The 23,870-nt window shown below is 37.2% G+C and overlaps 5 protein-coding genes across 5 annotated transcripts in view; 3 read left to right on the top strand and 2 right to left on the bottom strand.

Moving 5' to 3' along the window:
• Window positions 1-1,965, top strand: part of LOC111441030 (elongator complex protein 3) — a 3,990-nt gene extending 2,025 nt beyond the window's left edge. Inside the window, exons 4-9 of the mRNA XM_023077926.1 lie at window positions 63-237; window positions 486-652; window positions 838-1,057; window positions 1,174-1,278; window positions 1,419-1,571; window positions 1,667-1,965. Of these exons, the coding sequence (XP_022933694.1) occupies window positions 63-237; window positions 486-652; window positions 838-1,057; window positions 1,174-1,278; window positions 1,419-1,571; window positions 1,667-1,825 (979 nt within the window). The 3' untranslated portion in view covers window positions 1,826-1,965. The remainder of the gene's footprint in view (window positions 1-62; window positions 238-485; window positions 653-837; window positions 1,058-1,173; window positions 1,279-1,418; window positions 1,572-1,666) is intronic.
• A 717-nt stretch (window positions 1,966-2,682) lies between these two features.
• Window positions 2,683-9,641, bottom strand: LOC111441106 (kelch domain-containing protein 4). The gene is made up of 20 exons (XM_023078031.1): window positions 9,329-9,641; window positions 8,778-8,864; window positions 8,609-8,677; window positions 8,380-8,512; window positions 8,245-8,291; window positions 8,049-8,135; window positions 7,906-7,967; window positions 7,559-7,601; window positions 7,375-7,455; window positions 7,164-7,280; window positions 6,428-6,533; window positions 5,467-5,530; window positions 5,285-5,327; window positions 4,889-5,134; window positions 4,627-4,788; window positions 4,203-4,337; window positions 3,696-3,842; window positions 3,516-3,602; window positions 3,063-3,131; window positions 2,683-2,956 (listed from the first exon to the last, which is right to left on the bottom strand). The coding sequence occupies exons 1-20, from the start codon at window positions 9,458-9,460 to the stop codon at window positions 2,870-2,872; spliced, it is 2,004 nt and encodes a 667-aa protein (XP_022933799.1). The 5' UTR covers window positions 9,461-9,641; the 3' UTR covers window positions 2,683-2,869.
• A 1,643-nt stretch (window positions 9,642-11,284) lies between these two features.
• Window positions 11,285-13,283, top strand: LOC111432993 (adenine/guanine permease AZG2). The gene has a single exon (XM_023069870.1). The coding sequence runs from the start codon at window positions 11,467-11,469 to the stop codon at window positions 13,096-13,098; it is 1,632 nt and encodes a 543-aa protein (XP_022925638.1). The 5' UTR covers window positions 11,285-11,466; the 3' UTR covers window positions 13,099-13,283.
• A 706-nt stretch (window positions 13,284-13,989) lies between these two features.
• On the bottom strand, window positions 13,990-16,861 carry LOC111440889 (phosphopantothenoylcysteine decarboxylase-like). The gene is made up of 3 exons (XM_023077716.1): window positions 16,735-16,861; window positions 15,114-15,446; window positions 13,990-14,505 (listed from the first exon to the last, which is right to left on the bottom strand). Exons 2-3 carry the CDS (start codon window positions 15,417-15,419, stop codon window positions 14,206-14,208), a joined length of 606 nt encoding a protein of 201 aa, XP_022933484.1. The 5' UTR covers window positions 15,420-15,446; window positions 16,735-16,861; the 3' UTR covers window positions 13,990-14,205.
• A 785-nt stretch (window positions 16,862-17,646) lies between these two features.
• The window catches only part of LOC111439525 (callose synthase 10), a 32,246-nt gene continuing 26,022 nt past the window's right edge, over window positions 17,647-23,870 (top strand). Inside the window, exons 1-7 of the mRNA XM_023077158.1 lie at window positions 17,647-18,051; window positions 18,989-19,086; window positions 19,273-19,436; window positions 19,888-20,011; window positions 20,102-20,212; window positions 20,439-20,564; window positions 22,629-22,718. Of these exons, the coding sequence (XP_022932926.1) occupies window positions 17,844-18,051; window positions 18,989-19,086; window positions 19,273-19,436; window positions 19,888-20,011; window positions 20,102-20,212; window positions 20,439-20,564; window positions 22,629-22,718 (921 nt within the window). The 5' untranslated portion in view covers window positions 17,647-17,843. The remainder of the gene's footprint in view (window positions 18,052-18,988; window positions 19,087-19,272; window positions 19,437-19,887; window positions 20,012-20,101; window positions 20,213-20,438; window positions 20,565-22,628; window positions 22,719-23,870) is intronic.

Raw genomic sequence — 23,870 nt, 5'->3', positions numbered from 1 at the left:
TTTTTTTTTTTTTTTTTTTTTTTTTTTTTTTTTTTTTTTTTTTTTTTTTTTTGCTTAACCAGGAGGCCTGATTATTGTCTTGGACCTCACTTGAGGCAAATGCTTTCTTATGGTTGTACACGCCTGGAGATTGGAGTTCAAAGTACATATGAGGATGTAGCTCGAGACACTAACAGAGGGCATACTGTAGCTGCTGTGGCTGATTGCTTTTGCTTGGCAAAGGATGCTGGTTTCAAGGTTTGTATTAGCAAATTTGCAAAGAATAAAGCTAACTCATTGATGAACCATTTGCAAGGCAACCTTAGATCTGTGGCCAGTTAAGAATTTAAATTTATTGTTCATGTGACTTGATCTTCTCTTAGTAGGTTTTCTCCCCATTTGGCGTTCCTTGAAGTTTGGGTAGCATCATCATCATGTTGCATTGTTAACAATGCATCTTTTTACATTTTCTAAAGTTTGAAATTAACTTTTTGCTTTTCTTGTAGGTTGTAGCACACATGATGCCTGATCTTCCTAATGTTGGGGTTGAGAGAGACCTGGAAAGTTTTCGGGAGTTCTTTGAGAACCCTTCATTTAGAGCAGATGGGCTCAAAATATATCCCACGCTTGTGATCCGTGGAACTGGGCTCTATGAACTGTGGAAAACTGGCAGGCAAGTAACTATTTGTACAATCTCACTATGGAACATATTATCTTCTCAAACTTGAAAAGAGATGTTCGAATCATGACCCTGGTTTTATAAATTAAATGATCATGTTCCCAATTGAAATATTTTTGTGTGAAAATAGTAATGGTGTTAACTATTGCAGATCATCATAAATGTTCATTCATATGCAGGTATAGAAACTATCCACCAGAGCAACTTGTTGATATTGTGGCAAGAATCCTAGCTCTGGTACCTCCCTGGACTCGAGTATATAGAGTACAACGGGATATCCCAATGCCTTTGGTTACTTCTGGTGTAGAGAAAGGAAATCTTCGAGAGCTAGCTCTTGCTCGAATGGATGATTTGGGCTTGAAATGCCGTGATGTTCGGACACGAGAAGCTGGAATTCAGGTTAATTAACAAATGGAGCTTTATGTTCTTTAGTCACACTTCTTATATTCCCAATTTAAACCTAGTACTCTGCCTTAGTGAAGGATGTTAAAAGCCTTCCCATTTTGTGACTTCAGGACATTCATCACAAGATTAAACCTGAAGAAGTTGAACTTGTCCGTCGTGATTATATGGCAAATGAAGGCTGGGAAACGTTTCTATCGTATGAAGATGTTCGGCAGGTATCTTATCCCCATACCCCATGTCCTCAGATTTTTCATGCAATTACAAATTCAAGGCTAATGCTGTGTTACAGTTGTGATGCATGGCCATAGCTTGCATTTTGTAGGCTCGTATTACTAGAACTTGAATTTTTATGCAGGACATTCTCGTTGGTCTGCTCCGGCTGAGAAGATGTGGTCGCAACACCACTTGTCCTGAGCTGGTTGGGAAGTGTTCCATTGTTCGTGAACTCCATGTGTATGGAACTGCCGTTCCAGTTCATGGACGTGATACTGAGAAGCTACAGCACCAGGTAATACAGCCCCTCTTTTCTACAAGCTGGCATTAAAGAGGAAAGAAAATCCTTTTCTATGCAAAAGAATTAAGAGTATTACTGGATCTTCACAGGGTTATGGCACGCTTTTGATGGAGGAGGCAGAGCGGATAGCTCGTATGGAGCATCGATCAACAAAGATTGCTGTTATATCAGGCGTTGGAACCCGTCATTATTATAGAAAATTAGGTTACGAACTAGAGGGACCTTACATGGTGAAAAGCCTGGACTGATGAGATTGAGTCAATTTTGTTATGATGGTATCACTTAAATGTTATGTTGTAAGCTTCTTTTCCTTTTATTGCCCTCAAAGTTGATCCTTTCATTATTGGTAATTGATTATTTTTCATACTTTTATACTTGGTTTGAAATATATCTCATTCGTCCCTTGGTTATGTATAATAGATAAATTTCTTCCTAGTGTTTCATTATTTCTTTCAAAACTCGCTCTATTTGTTGATGTAATAAAAGTGGGTAAATTAAATTTGTTTTAGAAATAGATAAGTAATCCAATATTTTACCCAAATGAGAAAATTTCAACTTTTTTAAGGACTTAAATTTATAACTTTTTCCTCCCAGTATGTTCCCTCGGAAGAACAATCCTTTCTATGGTGTCGGTTTAGGGGCAGCTAGTTATCTCAGTAAATTGAGGTTCTCCAGGCGGCGGGAGTAGAAGGAATACGATGCCGATGTGAAGGACATGGCTACGGATGTTGTGATGCTCTCTCCCTCAGAATTTCCTCAGGACTTGATTTGCAATCTTTTGAAGAAGCATATGGTGGCAATCTTCTACATTCTCTTTGCAGGGCCTATCAACATTACATCAAAAGTGCCCATCAAAAGTGCCCATGTGGTTTACTTGGATGAGCGGAGGAGAGCTCTAATAGTGCAGTTAATTCCAATCATTGAAAATCCGTTGTCGTCCAGCGGTTAGGATATCTGGCTTTCACCAGGAGACCCGGTTCAATTCCCGGCAACGGAATTTTATTTCTCATAACATTTTTCCATTAGTAGCAGCAGTGGAAATTCACTCATATTTGCTTTATAAAATTATAAAATGTTCCTTAGTTTAATGACTGACATGGCGAACAACGATGAAAGATAACTTCAATCAAATGAAAAATCTAAATTGGTATTTTCTGTAGAATAAATCCTAACAAATAAAAAAAGAATCCAGCTCTATAATAAATAAGGAATGGTGACTCTGATTATCCAACAACTATTTCAGTCACCTTTATCTATACACTCATCATTTGCAAACAAAAATTCCTAATTACTCATTTTTTCTTCTTGCCTCTTTTTCTTGAACTGGTTTCAGGAGCTTCTGCCTCTTCTGCCTTCTGTTCTGCCTCCAATATGGCAAGCTAATTCAAAGGAAGTAGTAAAAGAATTAGAAATACGAATATTCTGGATAGCATGATTCTCAAACTCTACATCTCTGATTATGAGCAACTCAAATAGAACACTTACCTCATCAAGAATGGGTTTAAGCTCTCGGTAACGCGATTCAGCAAGATCGAAACCATCCTTCCGAAGTTCCTATATTAAGACACAAGGAAAATTGATACTCTTCAGCCATACACAAAGATAAGAAATGACGAGAAAATTTTCACCCTTGACGAGAAGATGTGGTCGCAACACTTGGGGCGAAGTATAATGGGGAACACATCCATAAAATAATTTCACAAATCTGTTTATGCAAATTATTTCTTATTCTGCCGAGCAGAATTTTGCACAGTGGTCGGTCTATAATAGAACAACAGAACCGCACGATTTCCTTTAATCAGATAAGAGACTCACAGCAAAGAGGAAATCCATTCAACACTACAATTATTTGACCAAAGATAGCATAAAAGTTGTGAATCATTGGCCACGAAAGAAGAGGAGTGGAATCAACTTTTTAGATACGAGAAAAAATGACACCTTTCCAGTATGTTGTGTATGTTCATGTGCCGCCATTTGCCAGTAGAGATTTGTACGTTTATAGAACTCCCTTAGAGATTCTCCGGGCTATATCAAGATAAGATCGGATGAGTAAGACAAAGGAACTTAACAGAGCATAGAATTCCAAAATTAAATAACGTTGTGGATTATAAAAGCTACCATAGGAGTTCTTTGTGAATCTGAAAGACCAAGGTTAGCTCTAATTTGTTCGATCCTTGCCCGCTTCTCCTTTCTACGGAGATTCCTGCCCCCACCCTTAATTAAAGCTACAGCATCTCCTACTTTTCGAGATTCATCATTCCCATCCTACAAAAAGAAACAGAGATCAAATGAACAATAGTCAAGTGAACGCAGCTCTAGACAGAATTGAATCCTTTGGTTCCACTTCACATGCTAAATCCGATTAGAAGCTTTGCGTGATTCTTGAAAAGCAGTAATTTCAATCCCAAATAACATATACATGCTTTGAGGCCATAACAAGAAGAGAAAGCAATGTCTCATGCAAATGAAGCAAGAAATATAAGCAGAATAATTGGATTGAAGTGATAATAAATAGAAATTCCGAGAGGAGGGAGAAACAAGGGATTGTTTGTTTTGCAACCAAAAATTTGAAATCAGAATATTCACATCTCTAGTCATAAATAAGGAATAAAGGACGCACTGTACCTCAAAATCATCCTCATCACCATCATCCTCATCACTTTCATTGCTTTCTTCAGAATTATCATCATCCTCACTGTCATCTTCATCATCTTCCTCGTCTTCATCCTCAGAGGCTTCCACCCATTCAGATTCTGTGGCCTTCATCAGAAACAAATGGAAAAGTAAGAGAAACGATAATGTCAAGTGTTTTAGGCGCTTCACAAAATCACGCATGTCAAACAAATATAATTATCGTTCATCAAAATAGGGGCTGATCCTCATCTTATAATCTTCACTTTATTTTCAAATATAAAAGAGAAGACTTATAGATACTACGGGAATTAAGGCTTGCAAGTTGAAATAGAATAGTTATGAGTAGCAAAATAACATTCACTGACAAAACAGGGAAGAAAGTGTCCAATTTATGTTGGTAAAGAAAATAGCATACCGGTATAATGCACTTCCATTCATCAAGTTTACTGAGATTGAGAGCATACAAGTCATCAAGGGTGATTTCTCGATCTTTAATCTCCATCATACCCCCATATATGTACAGTGTATCTCTTCCAACAACCATGCATGAGTTAATACGTCCACAAGGTTTAATCACCTATAAATTGCACTATTTTAGAATCTAAAAGTTCCAAGTTAAATCTTAATGCACAAAAAAGATATATGCATAATAATAATTGAACTCCAGCACAACAGACCTCTGGCAAGACGGCATTTTGGTTTGGACCCAATTCTTGTCGCTTTTTGCTAGAACTTGCTTCCAATCCACCATTGTTAATGGACACAGATGAAGATATGTGTTGAGATATTTCATCAATGTCAGTGTCCATGTTGCATGCTTCCTCCAGAACTGAAGTTTCAATTTTACCAACTTCAAGAACTTCCTCATTCATTGGGTCATCAAACTCAACCTCATTGTTCTTTTGGTCAGAAATCTTTTTTATCTGCAAGAGAAGTCTAACCGTCAACATCTATCATGTTAACAAAAAAGTAATTGAACAGACAATCTTTAGAAGGTTTAAATATGTTTAAAGAAAGTTATTTTGATTTTATAAGATTAGAAATGGATAGTTAGAAATTTATCAAGGGATCACCTTTGCCTTTGTCGACTTCTCCTTCCTTAACTCTAGAGGATACCTGCCCGCAAGAAAAGGTCATCAACGAAGCAACAAAATAATGCTTCACACTGTGTAAATACCAATGACAACAATATTCAAACTTCACTTTCTATCTCATGAGACGGACTGCACATGACATACTAGTTTGTCGCACTTACCAGCGATGATTGTCTAATTGAAATGCATAGAGTTCATTCAAGAATAGACTCATCATTGCATCACCTGCATATGTAAAAGACCAAGGATCACATTAATACGCTAATATAAAACCAACCTAATATGAATCACACAAATAATGCACAATACGAAAATTTGGCCTTCTAATATTGAATATTATAAAATAATCATAAAACTAAAGAAGAAAATCAGACAAATAAAAGGAACATAGCATGCACACAAATAAAGAAAAGCTTATTCACCTATGAGTCTGACAAGTAACAAATCTTTAATTAAACATGTACCGGGCAAAGAAATAATAAAGAAACATGATAAAATACTTTTCTCCCAGCTGGTCATGATTCTATGGGGCCAGAATTAGTAGTTACCTCTTAGTCTCAATCTTCTGACCTTTTTTTTTTATATATATATATATGAAACCGAGCCTTCATTGAGAAAATATGAAAGAAAGGGTTTTCAATCAAGTAAAATGAGACTAGGCGAATAATTGACCTTAGAAACCGATGCCCAAAGAGGAACATAGAGCTCGATAGAGGACCAAACATCACCATGAGACCTACTTAAGGGTTTTCAATCAAGTAAAATGAGACTAGGCGAATAATTGACCTTAGAAACCGATGCCCAAAGAGGAACATAGAGCTCGATAGAGGACCAAACATCACCATGAGACCTACTTTATGTCAGTTTTCTGTTTTTAACTTATCATAGTCGTATCCCTTCCAGTTAAGACAGACTTCTTTTTTTCCTCACAGGAATCTAATTTCCCGGAGTCACAGGTTAAGTGGTCTTTTCCAGAAGTCATCAGGCTCATGTGCACTCACAATAAAACATTCAAACCCAGTCCGCCCATGAACAATTATTCTACAATTCTTTAATTTTAGGCAAACAGAGAGGGTGGGCAGTAGTCTATTTCATTCGTGGTAATGCAATTTAAGTACTTGCCTTCAACTTCCATGTCCACCACTCCCCCAAATAGCAAGGCTCGCCTCTTATGAACACACATGGAGAACCCTGCACGAGGTCCAGGTGGCATCCCACCTTTCTTTACCTATTAAAAGGATATGCAAATAATTGCGACAGAACAAATTAGTATTAGATATAAAATCCAAAAGACAGATGCACAAGAAAAAAAACTTAGCAACTCTTTTTTTTCTAATACTTACTTCAAACAGATATGAAGTACTCAACAGTCTAAAAAACCTTGATCAGCATCAAATGTTAAAATAAGACTTGGTCTTTCCCTCTCTAATAAAAAACACACGGCACTTTGATCATAAATGATGATTAATCATACCCCCACCCCATAACCCAAAGGCATGTTTTGTTCATTGGATTAAGAAGATAAATATTGCCTTTCTAAGCATGCACTTTTTCTTCCATGCAGAAACCCTTTTTTCCCAGGTTGCCTACTTCTGAGCCTCAACTTAGAAACGTCACGACTTAAATTTTCATGGGGTCAATATAAAAGGTAGAGAGACAAAGTCTTATTCAATATAGTGGTGTTTCTTCTCTCTCTCTCTCTTTTTTTTTTATTTTTTTTATTTTTTAGAGTTTGGAAAGAAAAGGAGAAAGGATGTGATGAGAACTCCAAAAGAAGAAGAAGAAGAAGAGAGAGGACGTGAACAGTGGAACCCAATGTATGGACAAGTAAAACTCAAAACCAAGACTGAGTATACACCTTATTCCATTGCCAAGTCCTCGGGTCAAGGGACCACATGTCTGCATGCACAACTCCTCTTTCAGAAGTGTTCTTATCAGATTGAATTTCTTTAAAATAGCCACCATATAATAAAACCTGTAATTTAAATGAACATTTGAGACGGTAAAGCAGAAAACTCGTGTCTGTAAAGATATATTCAGGATGCTTAGATGCTTCTTGATCAACAAACCTCATCTTGGTGAACACAAAATTGAAAACCGCTTCGAGGAGTAGGCCACATTGCACCAGGACTAGGCTTTATTTCTTGCCACTAATAAAGCTTTTTGTCAGTAGTCATCATTAAGTCATATCAAGAGAATAATTAGATGATGATATCTTAAAGGAGGGAAATTTTTTATAAAAGTTAGCTTCACCTTGTACTGATCCAGGTCAAATACATACATATCATTGTAGTATCTGCAAAAGAATATTTGATAGAAGCTTTAGCGAGCAGATTGAAACCAAGATTCTTGTAGATGGAAAATAGCCAGAGAATATAAAACTGAAATATTTTCACATTTATTTTCAAAAATTTATAGGAAATATATATAGACATTTGGAAGAAGACAAAATGCAGAAAGATAGATTACATAAAGTAAGTTTGGTCTAAGTGGAAATACCAAATTTACCTTCAATATTAATACCATCACAGACACACACAACCAGTTCAAAAGCTGTTCAAAAGAGATAATTCATATGATGAGTTATAGAATCCACAAACCTCACTTCTCTCAGAGTGTCGTAGAAGCCACCAAAAATAATAATTTTGTGCTTGTATAAGACCTGAAACACAGTCAAGGATGTAAAAGAAAAGGAAAAGAAATAACCTGCAGAAATTAGAGAACCATGGCATCTAAAAATTACCATCCGGTGACCAGAGCGTGGACTCGGACAACCTTTTAAATTGATTTGTTCCCATTGATTTGTTTTCAGGTCCAACACCCAAAAATCCTATCAGTTTGTGTTAAGCACGAAATCAAATAACAGTCTCGGAAGTCAACTGGTTGCTCGTAAGTTAACAATAATGAACTTGCAAAAAGAATGCTAATGAAAATTCCACCTTGTAGTGATGAAACCTCTCTTGGTTAGAAGATGTAAACTCTCCACCTGATGGCCCAATAAAAGCAGTTAGCATAGTGCATGTTAAATACTAGAGCTATGTGCATTCACATTTGAACAAATATTTTTCACTAACCAAAAATATAGAGATAATTCTTCCAAGCAACGGCTTGATGAGCACTACGAGGAGGGGGGCTATTGGGACTCGAAATTACTTTCCACTCTAGTTTCTCGACATCATATCGGTACAGATCACCATAGACATATGTCTGTGCCAACTCAAGTTAATGAAGTGCAGGTGTAAGACCTGGATTAACTACTTCAGGTAAGACGTGCAGTCACACAGTGAATTATCAAGAACTTACCTTGGTACCATTGTAGAATTCACCCCCATAGAGAATCAACTCTGTTTCTTTCAAGGGATTGATGGTCAACTACACAATAATTCCAACAAATTACATATATTGATTCCATCATCAGCATAAAACAGAACACTAAGAAATTAACATGATATTCCATGTGTAAGAGATGTACCGAACAATTGGACCGAGGAGATGGTGCAGGGACATTCTCCTCAACATGAACTTCTGTTTTCTTCGCTTCCTCCTTTTGTATACTCAACTGCAAGAATTCAATGAACAAAAATAACTCACTTGACCGACTTTTGATCACAGAAAGCAGAGAATGCCAAGTTTCTCATTCGAGCATGGCCATATAAAGTTAGTTGGACGATGCGTGACTCTCAAAAGTACCGTTTTTATTACACTCTTTCTCGCTTGGACATCTTAAAGTTAAAATATAAAAAATCCCAATTCTCAAATTATCTATTGAATGGAAGTAAACTGAAGTAACAACAACAACAAAAGTAAAGAAAACTCTACTTCCTGCATAAAAGTCTTAGTTTCATTAGCAGTAGAACTTATAATAAACACAAAAAAGCGCGCGTCCTAATTTTCAAAACTGCAAAAAGATGAATTGGAATAAAGCTGAATCATTAGTATATAAATATTAATCTGCTTCCGTTTTGTACTCGCCACTCAGATACTAACAACAGATTAAAGGCTATAGCGAATGAAGGAACATACAAGAATCGCATCAATGTCATCCTCGGGAGAAAGCTTCTTATTCTCCCTGCGAGCTCTCTTTTCCTCGGCTTTGGCCGTTTTCTTCTCAGTCTTCTCTTTTCCTTTTCCAAGCTTCTTGGCTTTCTTCCCCATTCCGATCACAACTCTCTGCCTGTGGAATCGCCTCTCAGGCCTCAGCTACAATTGCAAATTACAGTCGAATGCACGCGAAGAGCTTTCAGTTCCAACGATGGGAGCCCGGGAAGGAACTTCAATGCGGCGCGGCGCCTTACGAACGAGACGCTGTCGACTTGTTTCTCGCTTCATAGATACGGTGTCGTTTTGTTATAACTGTAAATAGGGATCCAACGCCCGTTTTCATTATTGGCTGAATTTATATGTTTACGTTTAATGTCAGTACATGATTTACTAATGACGTACCTAATTTATATTTAAAACTAAACCATAAAACATTTTCTTTAAATTAAATAAACATAGTTTTAAAATCTTGTTCAAAAAATAAATAAAACCGCTAGTAAATTAATAATTATATATAATAAAAAAAAAAATCTGGTCAGCGCTATTGGGCCTTTCCGTGTGGATGGACTTTCATTAGAACTGTAGACGGCCCATTATTGGGACGTGACGAGCCCATATTACCCGAAACTAATGGGCCTTTAAGACTCGACCGTATTTATTTATTTATTTATTGAATTACAGCTGTATTTTTTTCATTGGTCATCAAATCAATAGCAATTTTCAGAATATCTTTCCATGAACTTCCATATATATATATATATATATAAGCAAGAATGGAATATAAAATGTAAAGAAAAAGTTGAGGCACGTGACTTGGGAAGGATACACACTGCAGTATAGTCGGTCACGCGTGGCAGAAGAGACATTTTATGTATGTTGTGCACTGAGGTACTTGAATTTCAGGCTAAAAAGCTGAAAACTGGAATGGAATCAAAAGAACAAACGTGAAAAGACCCAAAAAAACACCCTATCATATATTACTTAATTACGCATTCACAGATTTGGCATATATTCCTGGGGGCTCGTGTGAATTTTTTTGCTGTAAAAAAGTAAAGTTTTCTGAACTTGTGTAAAATTACTCACCTCCGTGTGGACAAGTCTTATTGGCTACGGTTTCATCCGTTTTTCAACCTTGGTTTTTACCTAACCCACTCACATTCGCGTTCACTACGAGTTTAAATGGTAAAAAAACTAAATAATTTGAAATTTTTAATTATTTTAAAAATACAAAGCCCCCTGTATGCATGAACGTGGTGTTAAAGCTTCATATTGAGTAGGCGGCAGATGGTTTAGATTAATGGAGAGTGCATTTGCGGTGACACGTCTTTTTAAGGAATAAATTTAATATTTTTTTATTCCATCTCTTGGAACCTATATTTTACCCTTGTGGTTGCAAAATAATTAGCCTCGGACATTTCTGCCTGTCGCCTACGTGGCACTTATCCCATCACTTAATGAGACTTAACTTTATTCCAAATATATATTAATTTATGTCGTCGGTCAAAGTTTCATTTACTTCGCCTGTAACACTTTTAATTAAATTACATCACCAACCTTATAGATTCCTCCTACCTAGCCCTTGTATATTTAAATCGATTTTACGTCACCAACCTTATACATTCCTCCAAATAATAAACAATAATTGTGTGCTCCTATGATCCGTTTTGGCCGCATTGTTGCCCGTGGTCAACAACTCGACTTCATCTTACAACAATCCCCTCCATTATTTATTTTCTTTCCATTTTTTAATTATCAATATTTTGTTTTTTTAATACTTCAAATTGGCCTTTACAAATTTATAAAATTTTCCACGTTTAATGAAAATAATAAATAAACAATTATATATATGAATGAAGGCAATGGTGGAAGCTTAACAACACCACTAATATAATGTGTAAACCCATTTTTTCAACAATAAAAAACTCATAACAAAAGCGTGTAGTCATCATAATCATTACACTTCTCCTTCAATTTCCAAAAAATTCTATTTTTTTTTTCTAAAATTCTCGTCCTAATCCCCGCCTGACCCACGTATCTTTTTCTTCTTATCTTTACAGGTTTCTATATAAATCTCCCCCCCCATACCTACTCACCCACCCTTTCCCTACACGGAGACTCAGATGGGTGGCGGAGGAGACGGCGGTGGAAGCTCCGGCGTCGGTGGATTTCGAAATCCTTTGAGAAATATAGAGAGAGCTTTAAATGAGGCAATTGCACGCAGCTTTGTGGGGAAATATTTCAAGCTTGAAGCTCGAAATAGCTGTTTTACCAAGGAATTACGAGCCGGTTTAGCCACTTTTCTTACCATGGCTTATATCATCACCGTTAATGCTAATATTCTTGCTGACTCCGGCGGCACGTGCTCAATGGCTGACTGCTCGGTGCCGGTGAACGGAAACGCTTCGCCGGATTGCATGTTCAAGCCCAACCCCGGGTACCAAAATTGCCTTGCGACAACCAAAAGCGATCTCATGGTCGGCACTATTTTATCGGCCATGATTGGTTCGTTCGCTATGGGAGTTCTTGCCAACCTTCCTTTGGGTCTCGCGCCTGGTATGGGCCCGAATGCGTATTTGGCCTATAACTTAGTGGGCTTTCACGGATCCGGCCCAATTCCATATCGAACCGCGTTGGCCATTTTGTTGGTTGAGGGTTGCGCGTTTGTTGCTGTTTCTGCATTAGGGCTTCGTTCAAAGCTCGCTAAACTCATTCCCAAGTCGGTTCGGTTCGCTTGTGCTGCTGGGATTGGGCTTTTTATAGCCTTCGTGGGCCTGCAAGTCAACCAAGGATTGGGCTTGGTTGGGCCTGACCCGGCCACATTGGTCACACTCACGGCCTGTAGTCGTACAAATCCAGAAACCGGAGAATGCATTGGAGGGAAAATGCAAAGCCCAACGTTTTGGCTGGGGTCCATCGGGTTTGTAATCATGGCTTACGGTCTAATGAAAGAGTTAAAGGGCAGTATGATATACGGCATCGTTTTTGTCACCTTGGTATCTTGGTTCAGAGGCACGGCTGTGACGTACTTCCCTCACAGCCCACTCGGCGACGAGAAATTCAACTACTTCCAAAAAGTGGTGGACTTTCACAAAATCCAAACCACAGCCGGTGTTCTTAGCTTCAACGGCTTCAACAGAACCCCCGTCTGGGTAGCCCTAGCGACGCTGTTTTACATCGATGTGCTCGCGACGACGGGGACGCTTTATACCCTAGCCGAAATCGGCGGATTCGTGAACGAACGGGGGAATTTTGAAGGCGAGTACATGGCGTACATCGTCGACGGTGGTTCCACGGTCGTCGCAGCGCTGCTCGGAGTTTCCCCCGTCGCGACGTACGTGGAATCGTCGGCGGGGATCAGAGAAGGAGGGCGGACGGGGCTTACGGCGGTAGTTGTGAGTTTCTGTTTTATGATGTCGTTGTTCTTCACGCCGCTGTTATCGAGTGTGCCGCCGTGGGCGATCGGGCCGTCGCTGGTGATGGTGGGAGTGATGATGATGAAGGTGGTGAAGGAGATCGAGTGGGGAAATGTGAAGGAATCGGCGCCGGCTTTCATAACGATGATTCTGATGCCGTTGACGTATTCGATAGCGAACGGGATTGTGGGAGGGATAGGGGTGTACGTTGCTCTGAGTTTATACGACCAGGTTGTGAGGGTGATGAAGTGGTTGGGGAAGATGAAAAGGGTTGTGTCGAAAGAACAGAACCAGGTATCGGCGAGTGCGGCTAACGCAGAGTTGGTATCTGTAGTTTAGATTACTCTAGGGACGGAGGAATGTGCTTGATCTACTGACAATGGAAGGTGTCGGCGGCATTAACTTGTGGGGATGCTAAGCCCTCCCATTGTAATAGATCAACCACTTAATTTTCATTTGCTGTGTGCTAATCTTTTGTTTTCGACTCCTAATCTAACGTGTAACCAAAATAATGTTTCCTTTTTTTCGGTTTTCTATTTCTTTTGTATTTTTTTTTATCCTATGGTTTATCTACTTAGTTATTGTTGATGTAATTATTATCCTTTTGACCTTTTCAATATTTTTTCATTTTTGCAAGGAATATTTCGTTCTCTCCACACAATTCACATCGTCCACACAATTCACACCCTTTTGGGGCTAATATTCATTCCCTTCCTCATTAATACTCATACTCATTCCCATTCATTCCCTTCCTCATTAATACTCATACTCATTCCCATTCATTCCCTTCCTCATTAATACTCATACTCATTCCCTTCTTCAATTGATGTGAACGCTAATATTCATTCCCTTCCTCATTAATACTCATTCCCTTCTTCAATTGATGTGAATGCTAATATTCATTCCCTTCCTCATTAATACTCATTCCCTTCTTCAATTGATGTGAATTGACGTCTAGCTCTAATATCATTTGTAATTGTAACAGCTCGTACTGATAACCATCGTTCAGCTCGTACTGATAACCGATGTCTTATTTGGACTTTCCCTTTCGAGTTTTTACGCATCTACTAAGAAAAGATTCTTATACCCTTATAAAAAATGCTCATTCTACTCACAGATGTGAGATCTCACCGGTTTCTTCCATACTTAAGTTGGTGTAAAGCTTTATCTAGAATCTTAGAAAAAAAAAATACAATCTATAATACCATATATAATTAATTAACAGCAGTACTCTTTATTGGTATAAAATATGTGGTTCCAAACATCCACCGGACAAAATGATGCCAAGTAGGATTACAAGTGAGAAGATATAAATAACATTTACAGCGTACCACATCCAATCTGAGTACAAGCACAGGGTCACAGTCACACAGATTAATGCAAAGGGCTTTCTTATTGCAGCTTCTAATTTGAATGCAAAAAAGAAAAATGACCCTCTTCACGATTTTACGTGATGCATGTTACCGCTGTGGCTGTTTCTTTTTGCTCGCGCCGTGACTCTAAGAATAGCCTGACAGTTGAGGAAATGAGGCTGGGTTCAGCCATGGCACAATTGCACTGTTCCCCACTGCTCAACTTTGGTCGTATGAGAGCAATTCCAAGGTCATCAACAGACACAAGATGCCTTTCCGTGAAGGAGTTGTTCCACATTAGAGCACTCATGGCAGGTGCAACAAAGAAAGGCTTGCTGTAGTCCCATGCCCGTACAATGCAAGTTAATAGATTATCACACAATCCTCCCGCAATCTAACGAGAAAATGGACCAGAGTTGAGATTTCCCAAACCACCATATGAATTCACATGGGAATGTTAATAACAAAACATAAAGAAACACAAATGCTTGGCAACTGCCCATGTCAAGATATTTATCATTATGAGTGCAAACGAAGGCAATGAGATCTCATATCGATTGGAGAGGAGAACGAAACATTATTTCTAAGGGTATGGAAACCTCTCCCTAGCAAATACGTTTTAAAAATCTCGAGAGGAAGCTCGGGAAAAAAAGCTTAAAGAGGACATCCCGAAAGCTTAAAGAGGACACAAAGTCCCACATTCATTATGAAATAAAGCAATCGTGGGTATACTTTCAAGTGATGCTAAGATTTTTACTTTTAGTCGTAACAGTTAAAGCCCCACATTGACTAGAAAAGGGAGCCATCATAGATGTATAACTTAGAACATCCCTTAAAAAGCTGCATAAAACTAACAGGCTGATTGACAGAGATTTTATTGCATCAAATGACATTGATTTCCTGCCTGTTAACTACATAAGTTTAGCTTAGTTGTTGATTCATTTATACGTGTAATTTGAAGTATGAGCCTAAAAGGAAGAATTATATAAACGATCATCTAACCTTTCCGAGTGTGTTTGCTGAGAGTGGAGCAATAACCATAATATCAGCCCAGTTGCAAAGCTGAATGTGAAGCACATCGTCACCAATTCTGCCCCAATTGATCCAGTCGTCCTCATCGCCGTAAAGATAAACATTCTTTGTGAGGGATGCTGGGTCAATGAACAACAATGCTGCCCTCGTGGCAACTGCTCGAACTTCTGCCCATTCAGAAAAACCGTGGCATAGGCTTTTAAACTTTACTGCACCAACACTTCCGCAAGCAGCAAGAAGAATGTGCGGTCTCTTTCCAGTGTTATTCACTTGCATTCTCCACCTTTCTGCACCTACAACTTCCTAAAAGCATTCAATTTGTAAATATACAAGGCTTTTGTCGTTGAAAACTATGTGCACAAAATTGAAGAGTCTAAGACAGTCCCAAGAGTATGTCATCCATCCATAGGTCAGTATCAACAAATTACGAGAGTAAAGTATGTACAAAAATGAAGAAGTCTAGGAATCGCGGATATCCATAATGGTTGATATGTCCACTTTAAGCATAAGCTCTCGTGGTTTTGCTTTGGGCTTCCCCAAAAGACCTCGTACTAATGGAGATAGTATTCCTTATTTATAAATCTACGATCATTCCTTAAATTAGCCGATGTGGGACTTTCATCCAACACCTCCCCTCAAACAAAGTATGCCTCCCCTTAATCGAGGCTCGACTCTTTTTTTTTTTTTTTCTTTTGGAGTCTTCGAACAAAGTACACCCTTTATTCGATACTTTAGTTACTTTTTTACTATGCCTTCGAGACTCACAATACTTTGTTCGACATTTGAGAATTCTATTGGCATGACTAAGTTTAGGGCATGATTCTGATACTATGTTATGAATCACGGATCTCCATAATGGTATGATATTGTCCACTTTAAGCACAAGCTCTCAAGACTCTGCTTTAGGCTTTCTTAAAAGGTCTCGTACCAATTGAGACATAATTTCTTGATTATAAACCCATTGTCCTGGAAATTGAGACATAATTTCTTGATTATAAACCCATCCACCCGTTGGAATCACACCTAATATAACATAGATTTTTTTAATTGGTGATCACATGGTTAACACTTCAATAATATACAATATTTAATTGAAATGTTCAAACACAAAGATTTCAGAATCCAGTAACAGAATTTTCTCAATATAATAATAACAATGAACAATACATTTAACCTTGAAATCAACTTGTTTCATTATGTGAGTATGAACTTTAGCGTTGACCAGGGATACTCGTACAGATCTTGAAGAACCGCTAGATTTATTAGAGAGAAAAAAACAAGTATCTAAGAGTAGCCAATAGACAACATTAAGAAAAACCGATGACTTGATTCAGTGCCAGAATTCAGCTCAATGGCCTTGCAAAGTCACATAGATGGTACCCAAATTTAAAAACCAAAATTCCGTTATATTTTGAAACTTCGATATCCTTCATCAAACAAAGTTCTACGACGATTCTCAAAAAAAGATCGGAAATCCGAGATTGTTGGGATGTATCTCATTCTCGTCGCTTAGACATTGAATTCTATAGAAATCTAAGATTATTTCGAGAAAATGCGCAAGTTTAAATCTAGGTAGGGAGAAAGAAGGAACCTGATGGCCGTTTAATTCCTCGGGAGGCCGATGACTGCAGCTCTCAAAAAAAAAAAAAAAAAAATAGCAGTCTGATAGGTGTTGTTTCCTCAGAGTATCAGAGAAGCTGTATTTTGAAGACTGAATATCACTCGAGCATCAAGTTGGATAAAGAGGGAAAATGGTGAATTTAAATAGAGGCGATTGTGTGACATTAACGACGCCGTTCGCTGAAATGGGCCAGCGAGCCCAATTCTTCAAGGAAAAAAAAAAAAAAAGAAAAAAAAGCCTTCTAGACCAACTAATTTTATATTATGGGCCAGCAAGTCCAAAATATAATTTTTGTTTCAATTAATTGGAATTTAAAAATAGAAATAAATGGTTAAATTAAGAAACATCACTATCAAATAAAATAATAACAAAAAAAAAAAAACAATATCAATATATTATTTAGTAATACATTTAGTTTGGATTTGTTTGTGACTAATGACTGGATTAACGAGCTTAATTATTGAAGTGGACTTCCAGCTAATAGCAATAAATGAACAGCATTTTTAGTATAATTCTAAACCATTACTACATTGCCATTTATAATTGGTTATTACAGTAAATTTTCTGAAATAAATTAAAAAATAAAATAAAACGCGCCACACACGCGCCACATGGTCACATAAAGTCACGAAAATGCTTAAGTACGAAGTCAAGGAAAATATTTATAAAAAAAAAAAGAAGTCAAGAAAGATATTGAAAAAAGCAAAAAAGAAAAATCAAAGAGCGCGTAAGAATTAGAAACGGAGGATGACAACCGTTGATTACCACCCCCGACCGGCGGATTCAGATTCAAAGCGTCGAAATCGATAGTGGGGCCACCCTAGGTTCTGAAGGGCGAATTGGTCATTTCACTAGGCGCCAACCAAAGGCGAAAACGTTCCTTTTGTTCTGCCTTTTTACCGCCTCCGCTCTGCGTTTTATTGGATTTCTTCGTGAGTTAACACAGGTTTTGCTAAATGTCTGTAATTTGGGATTTCGTCTTTCGATTTTTGGGTTTGAGCTAGGAAGATTGGATCCGTAACTTTGGAGGTGAATTCGTTTGTTGGGGCTCTCGGTCGTTGATTTGGCGCCGGAGCGGCATGGCGAGAGTTAACGACAATTGGGAGAGGCTAGTGCGTGCGACTCTGAAGAGAGAACAGCTCAGAAATGCAGGGCAAGGACATGGGAGGACTCCCAGTGGGATTGTTGGAGCTGTACCTCCTTCTCTTGGAAAAACCACCAACATTGATGCCATTTTGCAGGCTGCCGATGAAATCCAAGCGGAGGACTCCACTGTTGCCAGGATTTGTAAGTCTTTCACCACTCTTCCCCGCTTATGTTTTTTTTCTTTCTGAACTCCATTGGGCGTTGAGTTGGGTACCTTAGGAAGTTAGATTTCAACACCATCTCCATTTTTTTTTTTTTCATACCTCGAAAATTTGTTTCCATTGTGTTCTTAATTTGGAAATCGACTCTATCAGCTGGTTTAAAGACTTACATATGAACGCACATGTGTTTTAGTAGATGCCAGGGTGGGTGGGAGTGGGAGTGGGAGTGTGGTTATGGATGTTATGTCCCCAGTTTGTTCAAACGGTCATCCAAATCATTTATGTATCATAGATAACACTAATTTTATAATTTCAAAAAAAGAAGAAAGGAATTAAAATGTCACAATTTGAAGGTTTTCTGGTCACGTCTTTGGTAGCAATGGACGCTGAAAGAGTGATGATGTGGAGATTTAGGTCCTGTTTAACTAGTTGATTTTTTTAAAATAAGCTGATTTATAAATACTACTTCCTCCGTTATCTGCTGTTTTTAAAATCCAAGTCACGCTAAAAAAATGTAGTTTTTGTTGTTGAACTTTGACTAAGAACTCAAATGTTTCTTTAAGAAAAGTGAAAACTATAGCAAGGAAATGGTGAGAAAATAAACATAAATTTCAAAATAGAAAACTATAAACAAAATTGTTATCAAACGAAGCTTTTAGAATTTGTATCTTCAATGTAACTAGCCATGAGGTAGTGGCATTTTCTTTTATCCATGGGACTTTTGCAATTATATAGCCATTTTTTCCCAATGTTTTCTTGTGGTGAATGATATCTACTATTTATTTTCTTTCCATTTTTTGATATATCATAAAAAATTTATGATATATCTGAAATTTATTTTTGCTCATCTCCCGGAAAAATCATAGGATTAATTTTTTTGGTACGTGCATCCAATTAAAGCGAATTTTCCATTTCAGTGTGTGAGCAGGCATACAGAATGGCACAAAACTTAGATCCTAACAGTGATGGTAGAGGTGTTCTTCAGTTCAAGACTGGATTGATGTCTGTTATTAAGGTATTATGTCATCTGATTCTAGCGTCAATTTGCATAAGCACTCTGAATTATAATGTAAATGTCATAATATAGTTACGTTATTGGCATTTGTATTGAGGGCTATTTGTTGTTGTTATTATTATTATTACTATTTTGCATCTGTGTAAATTGGCAAGTAAAGCTTTAGTGACATGAGATCTATTGCAGCAAAAACTTGTAAAGAAGGATGGAGCATCTATCAATCGTCATCGTGATATTGAACATTTGTGGGAGTTCTACAAGCTATATAAGAGACGACATAGAGTAGATGATATACAAAGAGAAGAACAGAAATGGCGGGAGTCTGGAGGAATCAGTGCGAACTTGGGAGAGTACTGCTCCTATCCTTAATTCAAACTGGCAGGAGTTTACTGTCAAATTTACTTGTTTGTGAAATTTTTTCATTCCTTGTCTTTGACTGGTTTGACATCTTATAACTGTGAAATGTTCGTCCAATTTGCATGAACTAAATATTTGACATAAGGGAGACTAGTGATGAAATTGTATGTACTAGAATATAGGTATATACCTCGTATCCGTACATTTCCTTTCTATAGTCTTCAAGTTTTTTTTTTTTTTTTTCCTAATTTATGGTTTAAAGATCGTGTCTAAGATCCAGTTCGTTTAGAGGCTCTACTTTTGGATCTTTAAAAGTTGTCACGTTTTTGTTGGAAGCGTTTCTCGTTTTCATTTCTCTTAGGCATACGGAAGAAGGGAAACTTTTTAAGGTTTAACTTCTCTTTTTGCAGTAGCTCATTGAAGTTTTGATATCCTTGACTTTAGGTTGGAGCTCAGATATTCTGAAGCAAAGAAAGTAATGGCAAACCTTCGGGCTTTAGTTGAGGTGATGGATGCCCTCAAGGGAGATGCTGATCCTCAAGGCGTTGGAAGATTGATTATGGAGGAGGTAGTAATTTGTAGCCCATCTTCTCGGCCTTATCATTTCTTGATTAATATCTAAGTTTTAACCATAAGTTTTTTTTTAATGATTTTTCAGCTACGAAGAGTTAGAAGTTCCGATACTACATTATCAGGGGAATTCGTACCCTACAATATTGTCCCTTTGGACGCCCAATCGATAACCAATGCCATTGGAATTTTCCCAGAAGTAGGTGAACCTTTGGTGTCTCACCTGTGTCTCATTCCTTAATTTTGGCACCTTTATCTCATTCTGGTTGTTCAACTTATGCTAATCTTTTATATCTGAGAAGCATAATAGTTATTTTTATCTCATTCTCCTTGAGTAATGCTAGAACCAAGGACTTTTGGTACAAAAAAACTAATGTTTGTTGTATGTGGCTTGCTAAATATACTTTTTTGGGGCATCTGTGCAGGTTAGGGCTACAATATCCGCAATCAGATATAATGAGCATTTCCCTACACTGCCTTCACAATTTCAGATATCTGGACAAAGGAGTGCAGATATGTTTGACCTTCTTGAATATATATTTGGATTCCAGGTTTGAATATATATCTACTTTGATTTTTTTTTTGTGTGTGAATATTTTGACTATAATCCTGATTTGTTATAATGTGCTATAATCTGAATTCTTTATCACTTAGTTTCTTTCCCTATATATTTCTCCGACACTTATTGTATTTTAACTACACCATCAAACCGGTGGAGGAACTAAGTTTCAGTCTCTTGCATAAATGCCTGTTAACTTAAGTGATGTTACCATTTTTACCTTTATATACTTTTACTTGAAGGATTGTTTTAAAAAATATTCTCATATGTTAATATGAATTATAAAACATATTTTTGGCATGGAATTGTAACACTTTGACAACAAAGATAGTTTGGAGACAAGTTCCATGATTAAATTTTATATTGATCAAACTTAATTTTATATTAGTTTTGGATTTTCGTTCAAACTAGTGAGGGTATTGAAAATTTTACCTTGGTTTTTTGTTAAAATTAGTGAGTGATTTTTACGAAGATTGAACAAAATGTAAAAATTGTCGATACTTTTCTAAGACCTAGAATGGGGTTAAAGACACTCTAAAAAGTCCTTGTAAATGCATCGTTGAGGAGTATCTTTTTTTTTTCTTTGTTTGTCTGTTGTTATGTGGAGGTAAGAGGGACATCTTTTTCTAAGCAGATAAGTCTTTATGAGGTAGGTTTCTCTGCTATGCATTTTCTCATTTATACCATTTATCTTCGACGAGGAATCATTCAATGGATGTTGTTCTCTCAACCTTCTCCTCAATTGGGGTCCTGCCGTTCTTTGTCTGATAGGAAAATATTGGATGTTGTTGACCATCTTTTGTTCTTGGCGGAGTTTCGTTGTACTTAGGGGAGAAGGGATGTTCGGTTTTGGTGTCTTAGCCCGCTTGAAGACTTTTCATCTAAATCTTTTGTTCGTTGTCGGGTTAATACCTTACCCTTGAGTGACTCTATTTTTGCCTTGTTGTGGAAGGTGAAAATTCCCAATAAGGTTGAACTTTTTGTTTGGTATGTTCTCCACGGAAGAGTTAACTGCTTGGACAGAGTATTAAGGAAATTAACAATTTGATGGAGCCGTGGTGTTGCATTCTTTGTAGGAGGGTAATAGATGATCTTGATGAAAGTTGATTTAGCTTATGCAATTTGGAGCCAGTTCTTTGAGGAGTTTGGTTTTGGCTTGGCTAGGCATAGGGTCTGCAGAAGACGATTGAAGAATTTCTTCTCCATCCTCTCTTTTGTGAGATAGAAATTTTTTTGTGATAAGTAGGGGTGTGCGCTTCCTCGTGGGGGGTGGGGGGATTTTGGGAGAGAGGAACAATAAATTTTTTAGAGGAATTGAGAGATTGCGGGTGATGTTTGATTGCTTGTTAGATTGTATGTTTCTCTGTGGGAAGTTTTTTCTTTTTTAATTATTCGCTAATCTTATTTTACTTTATTGGACCTTTTAGATGGTCTCCTTATGTATGCCTTTGTTTTTTTTTTTTTTTTTTTTTCCCCTCAATGAAAATTCGATTTTTTAATAAAAAAAAATTTAGGCTTCAAAGTTGATTTTTTCCTAATTTTTATCTATGTATTTTTATTTTTTTATTTCAACTTCAATTTTTTTTAAAATATAATTTTGTACGATGAAAGCATAATATTTCATTCATGAAATCAGAAAAAGAAATTACAATGATTAGGAAGGCCGAAACAACTCCCGTCCTTTTCTGTTTTTTAATTTTTTTTAGAGATATTAATGTGACTAATCATCAAAATTAAGAGAAATTACGATAAACACTCAACAACCAATCAAATCATTTTGGGATCAACTATCCTCCGAACATTAATAAAATCCTCTTGAAGTTTTTTACGTAATCCTTATGTAACTTCGATCTTTTTTCTGTAAGTTGAAAGGTGTTCTGCTGACTTCGTTCCTTCCGTTTGCGGTTTTCACCCTTTTCAACGAAATTATGACTTGCTTCTAATTTAAAGAAAAATGAGTTGTTAGGACCAGCAGGGACCATGCTATCTATTTCACTACTTTTGCTGAGGCTATTGGTTCAAGTGTTTTTTTTAACTATTTATTGCTTATTTGCAGAGAGACAACATACGGAATCAACGAGAGCATGTGGTTCTCATGGTAGCGAATGCTCAATCTCGTCTTGGCATTCCTGATAATGGTGATCCAGTGAGTAGTTTCAATTATCCAACTTTACTAGCAAATTTTCTGCATCATCCATAACTTTTTAATACTTTTTATCTAAAAGTTGGTTGATGATGGTTTATTTTATGACTGTATTTTTGATCTGAGACAAACGAATATACTAATAATAGAGATCATACAAAAAGGGGAGATGAGATATCCCCGCATGCCAAAAGGGTTACAAAATGGGACTCTTAATTAGCCGAGAGATGAACAAGATCATATTTGCAAATGGACTTACAAAGGGACCACTATATAAATGTGAAGAGTCGAATTGAATCCCAAAGCTCCCTGAGGCTATTCAGTTCTCTTTGGGAACCCTCTGGTTTCTCTGGAAGCCATATGCCTTCATAACATTTAACCATAATCATAATTGAGTCTGAGGGAATTCCAAGTCTACATGAACACTCAAGGCAGGGGTTAAAGAGCTCACCACATAAATTCCTTCTCTGTGTAGAATCCACTGCTTAGTATCCTCCCTATTGGATGGTCGAATGAGATCAAGAAGACTTTGGAGTGCACACTCATTAGTTTCAACATAGGTGAAAAAGATTAGAGAGAGAATACCAAAGAGAAGCCTTTAGCCCAGCAGACTTGAAGCAATCAATTCAAAGTGATTGTTTTCAAAGATTATTTGATTGCGTTCCATACAAATTTATGGGAGAAGAGCTTTGACAACGTTGACCCATGATAAATGTGGTCTTGGAGCAAGGAAATTCCAAGGAGCTGAAGAACATTATATTTGGTTTTATTTGAAAATATCCACTGAATATTAAAATCTTAAATAGAATGTTCCACCGTTATCTTCAATGGATTCAGTGATACAAGATCAACTTCCTCTGAACATGAAGATTTTCCTTTCAATGATGATGGATTGAGATATTCCACGCCATGGAGGAAGATGAATAGATTAAGCTTTGGGTGGAGAAGTGAATACATGTTGAAGCTGTTGATTGATCGAAAGGTAGAGGTCAAGATTGAAAATGATGGAAGATGGGTTTGAAAAGAGAACCAAACTATTTGAAAGGTTGAGAATGATGGAAGAGGTGTTTGTGTAAACCTAAAGGAGCCACAAAGCAGTTGTGCAAGATGAATGAGGGGGGGCCTTATCTTTTTGTTTTCTGTTTTTTTTTTTTT

Source organism: Cucurbita moschata, unplaced genomic scaffold, assembly GCF_002738365.1.
Source record: "Cucurbita moschata cultivar Rifu unplaced genomic scaffold, Cmos_1.0 Cmo_Scf00003, whole genome shotgun sequence".
Taxonomy (NCBI): Eukaryota; Viridiplantae; Streptophyta; class Magnoliopsida; order Cucurbitales; family Cucurbitaceae; genus Cucurbita; species Cucurbita moschata.
The sequence above is the reverse complement of the archived record's forward strand: the minus strand, read 5'-3'. Positions and strand labels throughout refer to the sequence as shown.